At 38.5% G+C, this 18051-nt stretch overlaps 1 protein-coding gene across 2 annotated transcripts; it reads right to left on the reverse strand.

Annotated features, from left to right (window-relative positions):
- Positions 1-2982: 2982 nt before the first annotated feature.
- Positions 2983-17142, reverse strand: GMFB (glia maturation factor beta). 2 transcript variants are annotated; one of them, XM_025870020.2, is made up of 7 exons: positions 17009-17142; positions 12560-12656; positions 10877-10926; positions 10178-10227; positions 9590-9672; positions 8340-8413; positions 2983-6694 (listed from the first exon to the last, which is right to left on the reverse strand). In XM_025870020.2, the coding sequence occupies exons 1-7, from the start codon at positions 17009-17011 to the stop codon at positions 6623-6625; spliced, it is 429 nt and encodes a 142-aa protein (XP_025725805.1). In that variant the 5' UTR covers positions 17012-17142; the 3' UTR covers positions 2983-6622. The 2 variants fall into 2 exon arrangements, with proteins under 2 accessions (XP_025725805.1, XP_073751340.1); XM_073895239.1 differs by lacking the exon at positions 2983-6694 and adding an exon at positions 6701-7183 and having other exon boundaries at positions 9590-9674; positions 10177-10227.
- Positions 17143-18051: the final 909 nt, after the last annotated feature.

The raw sequence follows: 18051 nt of genomic DNA on the forward strand, positions 1-18051 counted from the left end.
TTGGAAGGTGGGTACAGAAAAGGGAGAGTGGGCAATCTTCCCAGGAAGAAGCTACAGCTAGTGAGAACGTTTGAGCTTGGCGTGTTTAAAGAACAAAAATAAGCCCAGCATGGCTCAGGTGTAGTGCGCTAGGAGAATGGGCCAAAATGGGGTCAGAGAAGTATGCAGGGGCTAGATCTGAGAGCTGCCCCTGATGGCGAAGGAAGCAAACTGTACCCTCCCTGATGGCAGCAAGGCAAAGATGCATGCTTCTTGGGGGCCAGTATGAACCCTGAGGAAGGGAGCCAAACAGGGGACACACCTCAAGATACAATCTGCAGAAGCGAGGTGCCAGGGACAGAGCTCACTACCAGAAGCCAAGAGCTGGGAGGGGCGTTTCTAAAGCCACTAGCCACAGAAAACATGACCCATGTCAGGGGACTTCCAGCCAAAATCCCCAGTGGAAATTGGCAAGGAACTCACAGAAGCATGCCATGAGGAAAAAGAATTGATACTTGACATTAGCCACAGCCCAGAGGGCACCCACTCCAGATTACATCTGTACCAGGTTAATGAGTCATTGCCCCCCTCCACCAATCCGAGGGCCTAGAGACAACTAGTGAATGGGGGAGCAAGGCAGGAGGGTGATAATGAGGGACAGACCACACCCCATCCCCACCCCCATGGTGGGTTCCCAGCCTGATGTGGATTTGATGGAAGTGGAGTGGGAGGAAAGAGAGATGAGGGAGCCTTAAAGGAAGTAAGATATTGAAGTTTTGACATTCGACTAGGTTGGAATTTTTATTACCTGAGAAAATGAGTGTAATTCTATCATTCTTTAGGGTTCCTAAAAAAGCTATGGGGCCAGAGAATTCCTCCAGAGATAGGGAAACAGATAACCAAAAATGTCACGATGGATTTCTTGGGGAATAGACATTTTCTTCCTTTCGCTTGTATTTTCTAATTTTTCTCTAATGATATTGGTTTAATAGAAGTTTTGTGGGTTTTTTCCTAAATTAGTTACTATATTTAGTTCAACAAACAATCAACTTCATGGTAGAAATGGTTTTTGAGGTAATTATTGAAGATTGTTGATTTTGACAGGCCACAGCAGCCTGGGGTGTTTCTGTCAGTAGAGGCAAGGCCCAGAGCATGCTTGCATGAAAGAAGGGCGTTCAGTTAGGCTGGGGTGGAAATGTAGGAATGTAGGGAATGGTGGCAGGTGAAACCAGAGGTCCTACTAGAACTAGCTTCTCTGGCATGCAAGTAAAACAGACATGTCCACATTAACTTAATTTCTGGTAGGGGTAGCCATGTAGAGGAACCCAGAAAGAGCGAAGCAACCTACCAGGCCTCAGAAAAAGGGAACTCTGAGGAGTGGCCCTGGGTCAGAGGAGGCCCTAGGAACCTAAAAGGCGGGAGTGTGGCTCTTCAGCATGCTTCAGCTACTCTGAAAGCCTGCTTCCTTCTACGCTGCCCCAGCCGACATTGTCTCTCTTTTCACCATCTAATGGCATTCTTCTGAGCTTAGTTGCCACTTAAGAGAACGGGCTCCTCTTTCCAATGTCAGGAACTGAATTGTAAAGTAACTCTTGGTACCTGACACCGGGAAAGATGGGCCCAGCTCATTGTTTGGTACCAGTCAGGCAAACATCTTAGAGGCGAGGCTCTTGAGTTCAACCACGGGGTGCTGGAAGTGAGAGGTCCTCTGTGTATTGAGGCTGAGAGGCTGACAGGCAAGTACATCCATGTGGGACAAATCATGGCTACCTAAAGGGCTTCAGCAAGGAGCAGTGCCTGGGGCATTTCTATCTAACAAAGGGCTTACAGCACATTTGGGCTTGGCTGTCCACCACAGGTGAGGAGTGGGCCAAAATGTTGAGGGCCTTACATTCTAGGAAGAGAAGCTGTGTTTAATCATGTAGGTGGTAGTGAAAAGGAGCGTCACGCTCACGCATGCTCTCTCTCTCACACACACACATACACACATTTTCTCTGGGGACTACAGCATGGCTTTTGGATGCGACCTAGGCATTCTGCTTTTTCTTTCCTGTAATTGGAGAAGGGGGATACCTCAGTAGGGTGCTTTCAAGTCACCTGGGGACAGATCTCAAGTAAAGAACAAGAGCCGGTGTGAAAACTCCCTGATGCTCAGCAGTAAGATCTTTAATCTACTTGGCTCCCCAACATAGCCAAAAATATTACTGTAAAGGATCCAATATCCATTCAGGGTATGCCCTCATACAAATGAGAGTGTGCCCACCCTGGGACATTAAGTGGTTAGAAATGCTTTTTTCTCCTGAAAAGTAAAAGGACCCCCCCGCAATAAAAATGAAGGTGAAAAAATTTAGGAGCTGGCTGTTTCGAATATGTAAATGGACAAATTTGAGAAATAAGACATTTCCAAACTCTGGCCAATTCTCCTTATGAGATTCTTGAAGACAGGAAGACAATAAACTACTCCTTTCACAAACCATGAACAAATCGTGACTCCTATCACATATTCAATCACAAGAAGTGTACGTTAAGACTCTAAAAATTAGGTAAGTAGTGGTGATTTGTATTCATTCGACAGATACGAAACACAAACCATTCAGAATAGTCTAAAACAAAGGCAAGATGGATCTTCAATGGATGTTTAATAAATAGTGACACACTACATTCAATAAAAGATCCTTCACTTTGATTTCTTGGGAAGTACACAGCCCCTTTAACTTATGGTTTTCCCTTTAAGAGCAAGGGTTCATCATTTGAGATAATGCCCTCTGCCACTACAAACAAATCATTTTAGCCTCAGAACAAGTTTGAGATATAATCTTGTTACATTCTCCCTCACCCAATCCTATCTTTGCCAAGTGGTTCCTGTTTATTTTGCCTCTTAGTTTTTCCAGAGAAAGTAAACTGCTGAATCACTGTGGCTCATGCAAAGGCCACAACTGAGCCAGGCAGGTGAGAGTAATTCCAAAATGGAGAGGAGGTGAGAAAAAAATGAGAAGCCAGAAGTCCTTTCATGTTAACATTTTATTTAAACCAGTACAAGCACCATGCTTAACAGAAGACTGTCCAAAATAAACATGCAATATGAACTAGCAGAGACTGAAATCACAGCTTAAGAAGTTGTGCCAGTTGTTGAGTTTGTTAAATGATGACAGGGAACTGTTAAAATTCACAAGACTAAACCATTAATGTTTCAAGCCTCCTGAATGAGATTATATTGGACCATCTAGATCAGTGGGAACTGCCCTGGCAAGTTAGTGATCTCAAACAATATTCAAGTAATATATGTGTATGAACTATATTCCAAAAAGCAAGAAAACACAGTTTCTATCACAACCCTAACATAGTTGTTCTGAGTATTACAGGAACATGATCACTGATTTGAAATGTCAAATGGCATAACAAGAAACAAATTTTGCAAGAATATTCAACTTGGGGCCACTGGTGTTAAGTGGCCTAAGAAGATTTACATTCTTCCAGAAATACAAAATAAGATTTGTCCAGAAATGTTTGAGACACTTCTTCACATAAGTTGTAAAGGCTCAAATTCTATAGATTCCAGTATTATCAGTCTATTGAACAAATAGGGAAAGCAACCATACTAAGAATATGTGAATTGATAGAATACAAGTTACTCTCTACTTTCACCAAATATCAGCATTTAAACTCTCATGAGAATATCTATCCATCACTAGTCCACGTTATGGATTAATGACATTGCTCAGGTTTTAAAGTAGTCCAAACATTTTTTAAGTATACCTTCCTAACTACCTATATAGGTGGGGAATAAAGACAGCCAAATTTAATTTGGCAATAAATTCCTCTAACTGGAAATTTTTCGTTAAAGTGTCAGACCAGGATACAGTTTATGGCTACATCTGACTCCTGAAAACAGGAGACAAAAGGGGAGAGAAAAGTGCAGACAGACATTTTCCTACAAAGATTATTTAGTAACGGTAGTAAAAAATTTTGCAACACCCTCTTAAACAAGAGTATGTTTAACTGCACTAGGTATTTGGTAAACTTTTTAGAAATAGACAATTTGAACATTTATTTTAGAAGTCAATTAAACAAAAATGGTCTAGATGGATCTTCAATGGATGTTTAATAACATGATTGCTTCAATACCAGAACAAAGCGAGACTATTCAGAACTCTGACATTTTGGAATTTCAGCATAGTAACCTGAGAACAGTTTTTCTTCATATGTCATTTATGTTGCCACAGAAACCATACTGAAAGCATGCTAGGATTACTAGTTGGCTCTATTGTGACAACATTAGATGCTATGCAGAACTCATGCAAGGCCAACAATTTCAAAACTAATGCTGACTTAGAAGACCATGAAGGAGGTTCCCAGGAAAAAAGCTGATGCCAAAAGGGAAAGATTAAGATATGAACGGGAATGGCTGCACCAGAAAGCTATGGAATGTAAAAACTGCAATTATCCAATCTGGAGTTACTATTTGAGAGAAGCAGAAAAAGAGAGCAAATTGAACATATCTTGAAAAGAACAATGCAAAATTTGATTACATGGAAGGGAAATTTATATAAAAGTCTGAGAACACTCTAGAGCATAGGATTTGTAAGTCTCCCTATAGGACAGAGGGAGTCAAAACATGTTCTACTGATTCCCCAATCATAATCTATTGTCTTGCAAAATACATGTTATTGATAAGGAGTCAAATAAGCTCAAAAAAGCATGATTTATCACAGCTCTTTGTCCCTGTTAGAGAACAGGGGAACTAAGTTCTGTTTATGGAAGTCAGGATCATCTGACAATATGGAGGATTTTCAAATTTAAAAACAAAACAAAAACATGCAAGACAAAATAAGGAACCTCATTAAAAAATACATTCTTGCAGCACTAGTTTCTCTTATTGCTGCAAACATGGTGAAATGAAATCTCATTTCCTCCATTTAAAAACATTAAAAACACTCTCCATTCACTTGGGTTATATCTGCATTTCCACAGAATTATAAGCATTATTCTCCAATATCAAAATAGCTGTTTAAAGAATTTGTAAACTTCCTGGGTTTGAAGTTCTCTCTCTCTCTCTGGAAATTGGAATAAAGAGTCCTTCCCATTCATTAACCAAAACAAATGCCCACTCTAGCACTTCCTCATCTCCAACTAACTTCCTATTGCTTCCTGTTTTTTAGATTAGTAAAGCCAAACAGTGTTGGCCACAGAAGATTCAATATTGTGAAAATTCCAACTATCTTTACCTCTTTATTAGTGTTGGCACAGAAACTTCAAAAAAATGCAAAGAATATATAAATGAAACATACACCAACATAAAATAATGCCTTTCTAGTTTTGAAATGACTAAGATATTCTAATATAAGAATTCACTCACCAAATTTGGTTAGTTTTTACAGTCTCAAGACCTTTTGTCAAATTAATGTGAAACAGTCACTTATATGTTGTTCTTAAAGTACACTATATATTAGAATCCTTGCTTTATGCCAAGGATGCCAACAAGATGGATGTCCAGTTGGGAATATCTTCTGACGTTTAGGATATAAGATGCAATTTCTATTACTGTGTTAATGTTATAACTCTGGCCAAGGTTTTAAGATAAGTAATTTTTCTTATGGCACAAAGGTAATCATAAATACACCCCAAATTATAACTCTCAACTGCCATATATTCACCAATGCAAGTAGATAGTTGGAATTTTTAAAAATATGAAGTTGATTTTATTACAAATTTCAGATATACACATTAGAAAATTGTTTTACTTGGACCCTTTACAAAAGTATTAATTTCACCAAATCTGGAATACTGGCAATGTAAAGTCTTAAACTAACTTTAAAGCCAACAAATCAAAGGCACAGTATTAACACATTTAAAATAACTTGTGTTCACAGGACAACATTAAGAGGTGCTTTATAAATAAAGTGTTATTAACCTAGATCCAAAACTATCTAGCTATGACACAACCAGGAATGAAGCCCTTGATTAGTTCCAACCTATCAATTTTCAAGCCTAAGATGCTATTTCCTGTAAGAAGAAAACATAATAGTCATAACTACTATAAAATCTAATTCCCAGACCCTAAGAACGAATGACTGATGAACAAAGTTTCTGGACTTGATTAAAAAGATATAGGAAACCAAAAAAGGTATGGAATTGATGACAAGTATACTTGTAATGCAGCTTACACTACAGTAAATTATTTTTCATGGCTCTGAATTGGGTCATTCAAGTCTTTTACCCCAAATAAATTTTAAAGATTTGACAAGCGATAATACGCTATTTTCATATATAAACTGCTAATATCCAGTATTTGTCAAAAGGAGGCAACTGTTGTCTATCACAATCTAATACCCACTTTCCAATGGTGTCTGTAAATAGTAACAAATTCTGAACCGTAAGTTATAGAAATTAGTCACAAGAGTGCAAAAAGTCCCTGGAGAGAAGTAGTCCACCTAACAATTACAAATATAAGGAAACACTTTACAAAGTTTCATTACTATGAAGATGATTTCCCCTTTGTTCAAACTTTGAACAAATGAAGAATTTTTCTTTACTGCAGGAAACAAACTGTAAGTAACAGTGCATTTTTAGGCATAAGTATTTATGTCTGGTTCCAGTATGGTCAGGTTAATACATAAATACTTCAGAAACACAGAAGTTCACATTAGTGGAAAAATCCAAGTTTCTCACGTAACCATTCTTCAGTTAGGTCTTCGGTATTTCTTATTTCAAATACCTTTAGAAAAAAACGTTAGGTCATACTTTGACACTCTCAAAAAAAAAAAATCAAACACATTGTATATATGTATTACATACCAAGTTCTCCTTCCTTCATTCATGTTGGTCATGACATATCTTTGTAAATTAGATATACCTTTACTTCTTTTAAGTGCTAAGTACTGAGTTACCAAAGTTTAGCAATCAGGATGGCATAAAACCAAAACTCTCTTAAAAGCTTTGAATATTCTAAAAGAATCTACAAATCTCCAATCAAATCTACAAATATTCTAAAAGAACAGTTCTGTACATCTTACCCACTAGAAAAGATACCCCAAGTACACACAACTAAAATCAATCTAGTTAGTTAGGAAGTGGAAGAACATATGCTGGTCTTCCATAGTTGGAGGAAATACAAGCTGTGGATTGTTTTGAAAAGGATGGACTACAGGTCCTCAGCCACGGATCTCTGCAAGAATCTGTACACACGCAGGCCCAGGAAGTATTTCTATACAGAAACAACATAATAGAGCAGAAAGGATGGGATTGAGGCCAATGTGGGTTTGAATCCTAGCTCTGTCATTTACTATTATGCAACCGTGGGCAAGTCTTCTATCTTCTGAACTTTAGTTCTCCCATCTACAGAATAGGAATATCATCATCAACCTCACAAGATTGTGGTGAGGATTCAATATGATTATTTGTAACAGTAACTTATAAATTGTAATGCCTTAATTCCAGCACTTGATGGTGTGCCGTGGGATTAGAATGGAAATGAGGCTGTTAACAGAGCTCCCTCCTAATCACCCAACCCCCTTAGAGCAACCCCAGGGTGTTCCTATGGTACAAATGAGAAAAAGTAGCATCTATAAGTTGGTGGTGTCAAATGACAATCACATGAGCTAAAGGGAAAAGGCAGAGGGCACTTAAAGACATCTCCTGGGCTGATGGTTAAACACCTAAGGGTAAAACACTGATGCTGTCCTTAAAATAAAACCTGAAAGGAAATGTTATTTACTATTGTTTTAGTGATGTAATATTCTATTTCAAAACCTTAGAAGTATATACTTTTTTCAACTCAAACTAATACTTGGAAGTTAAAGTTTGAAAACAAGTACCCCTCTTACCGTTAAACTTCAACAATGCCATAAAACAATGGGGCCTGTTAAATCTTAAGGAAAGTGTCTCATATAAACAGAATGGTCTAGCTTAATAAAGCTAATAAGTATTCTTAATAATTTCAGACTTGGGAATAATATACAGTTAACTGCATAATATGGAATTCCTGCACAGAATCTGGTTCATTTAGCCTATGGTAAAGAGCTCTGAGAAGCTTCAATGCTTACTTTTATCTACTAGAAACTACATTATGGAAGATGAAAAACTCTGAATAGATTGAATGGTGGCAGTGGCTTTTCTAAAGCTGCCTATATTTTAAATGTGATTTCTTCTAATCAACTTATAATTTCCATTCAAAAAACACACTTTGATTAAAGACTTCTATCATTCTATTTCCAAACAGTAAAACTCTCTAAATTTACTGCTCTGTTCTAATTAATTTTCACCTGCATAAAAAATACTTAACTGTTAAGATTATTTTAGCTAATGGTCTAATAGTGAGGGAAAAATATTATCTCAACAAGCAAGTAAAACACAAATATCACCTTGGTTAGTTCAGCTGTTTGGACTAGCTTATTCTTACTCCCAGCGTACATCATCTGTTGTTCAGGCTTACATCCTGGAAAAGAGATCAGTATAGAAATGAGACTTAGATTTTAAAAATGTGATGGGTTTTCATTTTTTACTTATAAAATGACAAATGTAGGATTTTCTTATGCTATCAGGTTTACAGAAAACTTCAGTCTAACTGTGTAGGTGCACTTCACTGCCTGCACGGAGCCATAGCTAACTGAAAACAAGACCTGGGGCTTGACAAAAATAAATGTGGCTAGATCCCTGCACATCTTTTAGAACTTTGTAAATACTTAAGAACTTTTCAGCACAATCTTAATTTTGACATTAAATATCAAGATCGATTTTATGGATGCCTAACATATATAGGTTTGGGGATGGTGATGGATCAATGTGGGGAGATCTGCCCTGAAAAAAAGTTACAGGCTGCTTACAGATTAAGTTAAGGGCGCCTGGGTGGCTCAGTTGGTTAAGCGACTACCTTCGGCTCAGGTCATGATCCTGGAGTCACAGGATCGAGTCCCGCATCGGGCTCCCTGCTCAGCGGGGAGCCTGCTTCTCCCCCTAACCCTCCCCCCTCTCATGTACTCTCTCTCACTCTCTCAAATAAATAAATAAATAAATCTTAAAAAAAGAAAAAGGTACTGCAGTTATTTTAAGTGCTAAGTAAATGATACAAATAGTAAAGTTTAAAGAAGAGTTCAGAGTTTACTGTGGGCTTAAATGGTAGTGGTACTGGGAGTTCTGGTGATAATGGATATATCTTAAATAACAATAAGCCACTTCAATATCCAATGTAAGCTACTCTGGGACTATTCTTAAGGTTACAGGAATATCAACATTAAGTACTATTTTAAAGATAAATGCAAATATATATCATGATTATACACGAAGTTCATGCACTTATACACGAAACCTAGAAAGAAAATGTACATTGGTGTTTTAAAATGTCACTACATTTCAAATTCCTTAAAATGTATGTATGATTTGACCATACAATTACACTTCTAGAAATTTATCCTAAGAAAACAAGCAAGTTCTAAGAGGGGACGCTTTATAGCAAACTTCTTTCTAGGGATGAATTCGTGTGCACAGACACACATACCTCTATTTAGGTTATTCAACACTTTACACCTTTAAAACAAGCATGAAATTTGTCTCCTATAAAAATGGTTTAATTAGATCAGAACCAAATATGCACTATTTAAAGAAAGTCACTCACCAACAGGACTGGAGAAAATAAAGCACAGAGGATATGAAACTCTTCCATCATCATGTTGGTATTTATAACTATACACAATGAAGGTTTTTCTCAAGTTAAAGAAATTAAAATTACTGTTCTATTTGACACAAGTACTTACCAACAAAGTTCTGAAAGACAATACACACCTGGGGAGCTAGTGAGTGGTAAATTTCTGTTCTCTCCATTTGAGCCGTACCTTTATTATCATTATCTTTCCATAAAAGTATACATGAGCTCCAAAGATAAGGTATAAAAACATATAATCTCTCAAAAATAAATGTATTAAAAGTATGGAGTTAGTATGGATTCTTTTCTCTTTCTAAATTTTTACTGTAAACACATAATAATAAAAGGAATTTTTTAAAAAGGAAGTAATTCATCCCACTACTGTGTCAACTTCCCATTTTTCTTAGTCCAATATGTGCATACATATTTTGATTGTGATCATGGTGTAGGAGAAATTTTTGTAAAATACATGGCTTTTAAAAATTGAACAAACCAACTTCATAAATAAAATTCTGACCACAAAAGAAAACAAATCTTTTTAAAGCACTAAGAAAAGGATATCGAGGTTGTCGTTCAGGCAGTTCATCTTTAAGTTCATCTGGTGAAATGCCCTGGCACCATAAAGAAAAACAACTTTTAAGCATTTTCTGACCCATAAATCCTTAAGAGATATACCAAGCACCCATTCTACTAGTAGATATAAATTCATAACCATATACCACAACATAAAATCTTATGTTACTAAACTGCATATAACCTGAGATTACTAAACCCTTAATCCACTGAAAGCCCACTCCAGCCCACTCAGCTTAGTTCCATTTATTAACTAAATAGTCGTGCTCATGTTCCAGTTGGCAGGAAATACTGAATAAGATAAAAAGCCACCCCCCAAAAGAAACATCAACGTCTGACTTAGGGGGGAAAAAGTGAATTTCTTTCCAGTCTAAATTTGTTACTTAATTTGACAAACTAATGTTTAGGTTATAGCATTTTAGTTTTTAATTACTGGCCAAGCAAGTTAGAAGTTGTATTGGACATGTAGTCTTAACTTCTACCACTTATTACACTGGATTTCAGTAATGTTTTAAAGAAGGTGATTCAATCAGCAAGACAATGTGCTACATAATAATTAGCACATGCTTTTCATGCATAATGAGCATGTATTTAGACTCGTTTTAAAAGTACATGTAACTAACATAGCATCTTTTAGGCAATAATAATCGCTTAACTATAAAAATGTACTTAGATGATCAAACAAACCTCAAGCTCTTCATCCAGTACCACCAGGCGTTTATCCTTATCAATTTTCACTAAAATAAAAATATAGTATAAGTAAACTGATTTTTTTTTTGTAAACTGATTCCAATGTGACCTTGATCTACCCAACCCACAGAGTTTCAGCCTTTTTTCTGGCATCTAAAATTAAAACATTAAGAAACTCATTTGCAGTTTAGTTTATGGTCTATTAGCTAGCTGTGCTTTTCAAGCAGTCAGCATTTAAAGGCTTTTACCCATAATTCCCATCACCTAATTTGCTTACTTAGAATTTTATGTGAACTCCTTTCATTTTCTGTGTGTCTGAAGAATTTTGTAACTCAAATGCAACTTCCTACATAATAAGGTCTGAAAGGGTGACTGTAAATGAGATTGGTCTATGTAACATGGTTAGAGTTGCAAGGGGAAAAGCAGACTGGGGTTACGATAGAACAACCACCAATTCCCAGCTTCTCCAGAGTCAAGATTTCATAATGCAGTAGGATTATTATGAGATAGTGGATTACCAAATAGCAGTGATATTTATACTCAAATACATGTAACATAATCCAAAGCCAAACTGAAATATGTTTAATCTATGCCTTTATTCTTTTCCATTACTCAGGAAAGGTGGCCATTTTTGGTTTTACACTAATTTCATAGTAAATTCTGTAAGATATGGTAAGATCTCAGAGCTTTACCTTTCGCAGCAAAATGGCACGGACATGAATTTTCACTTTTAAGAACTGTATGCCTATGTTGCAGTATTTATTTGTAACAGAACCAAAACTGATTACAGGTTGTAACTACCTCATTAATTCACATCTGCCAGATGCCTCTCTGTTAAGCAGTCTATAGAGATCTACACTCTTACCCCCTTGCCCTCCCTTCATCTTTCTAAATCACCACCCACATATTAAATATTACTTAAGAATATAAAAGAAATCTACATAACATCAGATACAGTTCACAGTGGGAGAGGAAATATACAAATCATTCTTTCTACCGTCAGAAGTCAGTGACACTTAAAAGTACTCTCCACGAAACTGGGGTTCAAGTCTAGAATTGAAATAAGGCCCCAAATCACTGTGAAGACAATGCTGAACACTACCATTTTAGGCGCAGGCAGAAGTTTCTGGCTGAGATTGAATGACCAGACAATTTTTAGTCTCCTGAGAAGTTAAAGGATGGAGTTGGATGGGTCATTACAATGACCAGGTAACTAGGAAGATCATCTTCTTCAGAGCTGTAAAGGCAGCTGAGGAGGGAGGTAGGACACTCCACCTCTATTCTAGGATAACAGCTGTTACTTATTTTTTAAAATGATCTAAAAACAAGGGGGAAGGGACACCTGGGTGGCTCAGTCAGTTAAGCAACCATTGTTGTCTCAGGTCAGGATCCCAGCGTCCTGGGATGGAGGTGCCCCCCCACCCAGCCTTGCTCAGCAGGGAGCCTGCTTCTCCCTCTCCCTCTGCCTGCCGCTCCCCCCCACCCCGGCTTGTGCCCTGGCACATGCTCTCTCTCTGACAAATAAATAAAATCTTTAGAAACAAACAAATAAATAAAAGCAAGGGGGAAGATTAAAACAGAAGGAGGCAAATTATTTCCTAATGGCTCAGTTTATTCAATGTAGCTATAAGATAAAATTCAACGAAGGCCATGTAACTGAGGCAATCACGTTTAGCTTACTTATAATGGCAGCATTGTTCGTTTCTTTGCGAAAACGAAACTTTCTCAGCTTTTCCACTAAATCTTCAGCGACATCACAAACCACCAAAGACTCACTCTAGAAAAGAAAAAAAATCATGACTTCAATGCCATGTATGTGTTTAAGTTATAAAACAATACCTTTAAAAACATACACTGACATCTACAAATGTCACAGTTATGTGAGTTAACATGAAACACATGAATACTTAAAGAGCTTTTAAATCTACCAACCTTTGTATCTACATTAATTGTTCACCTTATATCTAGGCTACACTTTAACTTTCTCTTTGGCTAATAAATGTCTTAGAGAACTAGATACAATAATGTGCAATTTCATCAGAACTGGAGAGGAAGAGAAGAATATAGGCAATTCCAGGATCACTGTCTGCTGTTAGGAAGTATAATATTTTTGCCCTATGCAGGAAAGTAATCTTTATTATACTTAGAATTAATAAGACCCTGGTTCATTTTTGCACCTCACAACTATGAAAAAATACATATAAAGTATGAAAAATAAACCACAAGAGTAAAGACCAATAATATTTTATATCTTAATAAAATGACTATGGGAATTTAAAAAAAGAACTTATTAAGAATTATGAAAGCAAGATGCCTGCCTGGCTCAGTCTGTAGAGCATGCAACTCTTGATCTTGGGGTCATGAGTTCAAGCCCCACACTGGGTGTAGAGATTACTTTTAAAAAAAAAAAAAAAAGAAGAACTACGGAAGCAAAACCAGATGAAACAAATATAAAAACTAAAAGAACCTTTTACAAATTATGAAAAAATGTAAAAGATTCTTCTCCAGAAATGTGGCAAGGAAATGACCAAAGGACTCTTCTCTTAGTAATGCAAATATATTATTGATTGCAAACACAAGCATGGAAATGTTTTTATTCTTTTTTTTTTTAATGTGTAAAACTTCAAACATAAAAAAGGAGAGAATAGTATAGTGGAATCCTATGCACCTATAATTCAGCTTCAAACATTATCAACCTACAGCCAATCTTACTGCATCAACACTCTCAATACTGCCCGATAGACTGTCACACAGCAAAGACCTGAAGTCATTTCAACTGTAAATATTTTAGTATGCATCATTAAAATGACAGTATGTGCCATTAAGAATATAAGGACAATAACATTATCTCACCTTAAAAAACTAACAATAATTCCAATCTCAAATAATCAAACAGAATTCAAATTCCCCTCAACGTTTTGTTTTGTTTTTTTCCCCCAACAGTTGGTTCGATTGAGTCAGGTACCAAACAAGGTCCACATTCTTTGATCTTTTCATACATAAGATCCCCCCTCCTTCAAGAGAATTAGAACAGTTCTGAGACCCATGCTAAATACACGTCTCATTATAACCCAAAAAGATTAACATTTTCAATTTTAAGTTAAAACACAAATTTAATAAAAGCCTGGTTTTTTGACACCATGTTGGGTAAATGAGAGCATAGGTTAAAGCAGGAAATAGCTGTCCATTTTAAATTGTCCTTTAAATTCAGAACACTGGTAATATGTGAGGTATGATATAGGATATGCTATTTACAATTAGAAAGAACATCCCACCAATAAGTATTATCCAATGAATAAGGCTCCTGTAGGAGTCAAGTACATGCGTCCTGTTAGTTCTCCTTAGAGAAAGAGATGCTAAATCATATGAAGCTTCCTGAAGGTAGTATTCAATCCTAGTCTATTTTTTCTATCTTCAAGAAAGATTTAGAGTCAAAAAACTAGAATTTTCATTCTCTCTTCAACTAAAGGTAGAACCCATTACTGAAACTAATAAATATTTTAGATTCCTCTTTAGGCAAAGACCAATTTATCACAAATGTCTTATCTTCCAGCTCTGATACTCAGAGCTGCTTGTGCAATCCTGACATTCTAAGGACCAGGAACCAAGTGAAAAACATGCTGTGATTTAATTTATACAGTTCTTTTGGAGGGTATTTTCATCCCCCCAATATCGTAATAAGGCCAAAAATTCCTTCCTACAAGAAAAGGAATCCAGGCTCAGTCAATTCTAATTGCTTAATTAGTAGAAGCATTTAGGAATGAGTGTAACACCCTGCAAACAACTCTGTATGGGTAAATATTAACACACAGTAAAGTGGAGTATTGAACAAGTGTTCACTTATTGGTTTATCCATGTAAGGAACATTTAGTGAGTGTAAGCACTGTGCTAAGTGCTATTCATATAAATACAATCATATAAAATAAATCAATCAATATAAAATAAATAAATAAATATGGGCCTGCCCTCAGGGAGCTTCTAATATAGTCTATAGGGAACAGACCTACATCAAAAGGATCAGGTAAGAAAACATACTTGTTTGCACCTGTGATAAGAACTAGGCAGGAGAGACACAGGCTGCTATGAGAACTTATGACTAAGGAAGAACACCATGGTCACAAAATATCTGCCTGAAAAAAGTATCTGAAGGACCAAAACTGCCTATGCAAGGCATCCCTTTGATTAAAGGGATCATGGCACATCTAAGTTAATGAAAGGCCAGTGTGACTCAAGCACAAAGAATGAGAAAGAACATGGCATAACAGGAGGTTGGGTAGGGGCTGGACCACATAGGTCCCAGTGGGTCATATTTTGGTCTTTATCCTTTAAGCAAAGGGAAGTCACTAAAGTGTTTTAAGCAGAGTGATGATGGGAAACGTGACCAGATCTGCATGCAGGAAACAGGCAGAGTGCCAAGATGAATACAGCAAGACTACTTGGCAAGCTTAGTACAAGGGAGAGATGAAAAGTAGCTTAGGTTGATGAAGATCAAGAGAAGTAGGGAAACACTGCTAATAACAGTTAACATGTATTAAACACTATGAGAGAAACATGGTGCTATATCCTTTACACGCATCTCCTCTCATCCTTAAGACAATCCCTTAGGATGAGTTTGTTCTGTTATTCCCATTTTGCAAGAAACTAAGGCTTAGAGAGATTGTTTACCCCCCAAAGTTACACAACTAGTGAAGCCTGATCTCTAGCCACTCTCTTAACCACTACAAACGTGCTAGTGACAGATTGGATATTGGAGGGGTGAATTAGGAAAAAGCGTTATCAAGATGACTCCGAAGCTTCTCACTTGTGTAACACACTAAATGATACCTTTCACTGAGTTAAGAACACTGAGGAAGAGCAGGTTTGGAGGGAAAGAGCATGAGTTCTATTTTGGAGGAACTGAAGTGGCTTTGAGGCACCCAAGTGGGGAAAAGCTTCCTAGAGTATAACTAAATAGTAGGATATATAGGTCTGGACTGGATCTCAGAAGCAAGTGTGATAAAAATTCACAAGTCATCTGCTTACAGGTAGGAGGTAATTGAAGCTATGAGTGTAAGAAAGGATGAAGAAAGAATACAGAATGGAAAACAAAGCATTAGACTGTAGCCTAGAACACCTACATGTGATATCCAGGTAAGGAGAACAGTCTGCATGAGACACAAATGGACCAACAGAAAAAGTAGGAGAAAAAAACAGAAGCCAAGGGGAAAGCATGCCGGAAGAAAATGCTTCAAAAAGGAGAGAGTAGTCAACTGCCTGGAATGCAGATGAAAAGTCAGGAAAGATGAGAAGCGAAGACAGTCCCTTGGATTTGGTGACCACGACAAGATCTATTCGAGGGAGGTGGGTTGAGAAATGAGTGGGAGGTCAGAGATAGGACAGTGGGGGGCTGTGTTTTGTTTCTAATTAAAGAAATAAGCATATTTAAACACCCGATAGGAAAGATTCAGAAAATTCTTGCTGGGCAATTTATTTAATTCTCCACTTTATTTTTGAGCGAGGGGTTGAACCCATTCGAGAACGGAAGCCAAAGCCCCAGAACAAACTAAAGCTTTTGACGGTCACTTTAAGGCTAAGGACCAAAACCTTAGGTCAAAAGATTTCCAACTGCCTTAACTGGAAGAAAGCAAGAATACGGAAAAATCCTTAGAGGCAGGCCGGGGAAGGAGACAACAGAAGCTAAGGCGAGGCCATGAGAATGGAATCTGAAATTTCGAGCCCTCCCTGCAAAGGCCGTCAGGAGGAAGGTACTCAGCGCCTGTCGGCCTGGCCCGGGTCCTGGCAAAGAAACCGACGTTTGGGGCAGCCCTTCGCTGGGCCGGACCCCCGGCCCCTCCGACCCTGCAGTTCAGGAGCTGGAAGCCTCCATCCAGAAAGACTGGGGGAGGATGATCCAGCCGTACTGGCCGCACCCCAGTCCCAGGAGCCGCTGGGCGGGTCGACCCCAGGCCCGGCTGGAGGATGCTGCCCTTACGCGGGTTGGCAGCGGGGGGAGGCCAAGTCCCTGGCTGTGGGCACGCGCCAGCAGCCGGGCGGAAGCGGCCGCCGACCGCCGAACTCGGCTCCGGCAAACGGGAGAGCCCGGCAGGCTGGCCCAGCCCTCCGGCCCCCGCCCTCCCGGCGGCAACTCACCATTTTCCTTCCGGCCGTCAGCGGCTCCTCGCCTTCCCTCGGGCCCCTTTAAGAATGGCACGGCGGCCGCCTCCCTTCCTGCCCCGGCGCCTGGTAGAGTGGCCCCCCGCCCACCCATTAACGCGGCCAGGGCGGGCCGGCACGTGACGGCGGACGGCGGGAGGCGCGGCTCAAAATTAGCCGAAACGCGAGCGCCCGCTTGCTCCTGCTCTTTTTAGGAAAAGAGGTTCTGTCCGTCTGAGAGTGGGGCCGCCTTGCCGAAATACACGCTTAACATTCAAGCCCGTTCTTGCTCCTTTTTAACTTTACTCAAACTCTGAGAGCAATTTCATGGTGACATGATTGAGTCAATCATTTCAGTGGCAAATATGTGCGTTGACCACAGCCTACCTTCCAAATTTAACTCTCCACTTTATTTTTGAGCGTGGAGTTCAACCCGTTCGAGAACTGAAACCAAAGCCCCCAGGTCCCTCAAAGGTCCCTCAAACTTAGGCACGCCTGCCTTTCCTCCCACCCTCTCTGACCACGCCCACCCCGGGGTCCCCACCACTTTCCAGGACTTGATGAATACATTCCTTTTCTCAATGGCGTTTGTTTATTGAAGTATGATTAAATGAGGATTGCTGTCTGTATAGGTGTTATGAACCACTGCCTCATGACACTTAAAGAAGTTTCTGTAGGAGATGCAGACTCACTGGAGCAAGCTAATTTTTGAATGTAGTGAGGAAAGTAGTTTGGAAGAAGTAAAGTTTGAACTCTAGAATTCATACAGTTGCCTTCAATAAAGAAACTTCCTGGGGCAGGATATCATGGTGTTTACAGGGTAGTGCTAGCATGGTGCCTGGTCCATAATAGGTGCTCAATTAATATTTGCTGGGTGAGTGAAAGAACCAAAGAAAAAGAAAATTCCAGAACATGCTCCCACTGCCATCCTTCCTCATTAGAATTATTAGAATTTTTAGAGTTTGTATTAATGTTTAAATTTAAAGAATTGTTAGCATGTTAATAAATAACATTAAGTCAGGGTTCAAAATACATAAACT

The sequence above is a fragment of the Callorhinus ursinus genome, unplaced genomic scaffold (assembly GCF_003265705.2).
Source record: "Callorhinus ursinus isolate GAN/ISIS: 27379988/994484 unplaced genomic scaffold, GSC_fseal_2.0 scaffold8, whole genome shotgun sequence".
NCBI lineage: Eukaryota > Metazoa > Chordata > Mammalia > Carnivora > Otariidae > Callorhinus > Callorhinus ursinus.

Coding starts and splice junctions, on each gene's coding strand:
- GMFB (XM_025870020.2), bottom strand. Junction 10,228..10,876: donor TACTGGATGAAGAGCTTGAG/GTTTGTTTGATC, acceptor TTATGGTGCCAG/GGCATTTCACCAGATGAACT. Junction 8,414..9,589: donor TATTTTCTCCAGTCCTGTTG/GTGAGTGACTTT, acceptor TCTCTTTTCCAG/GATGTAAGCCTGAACAACAG.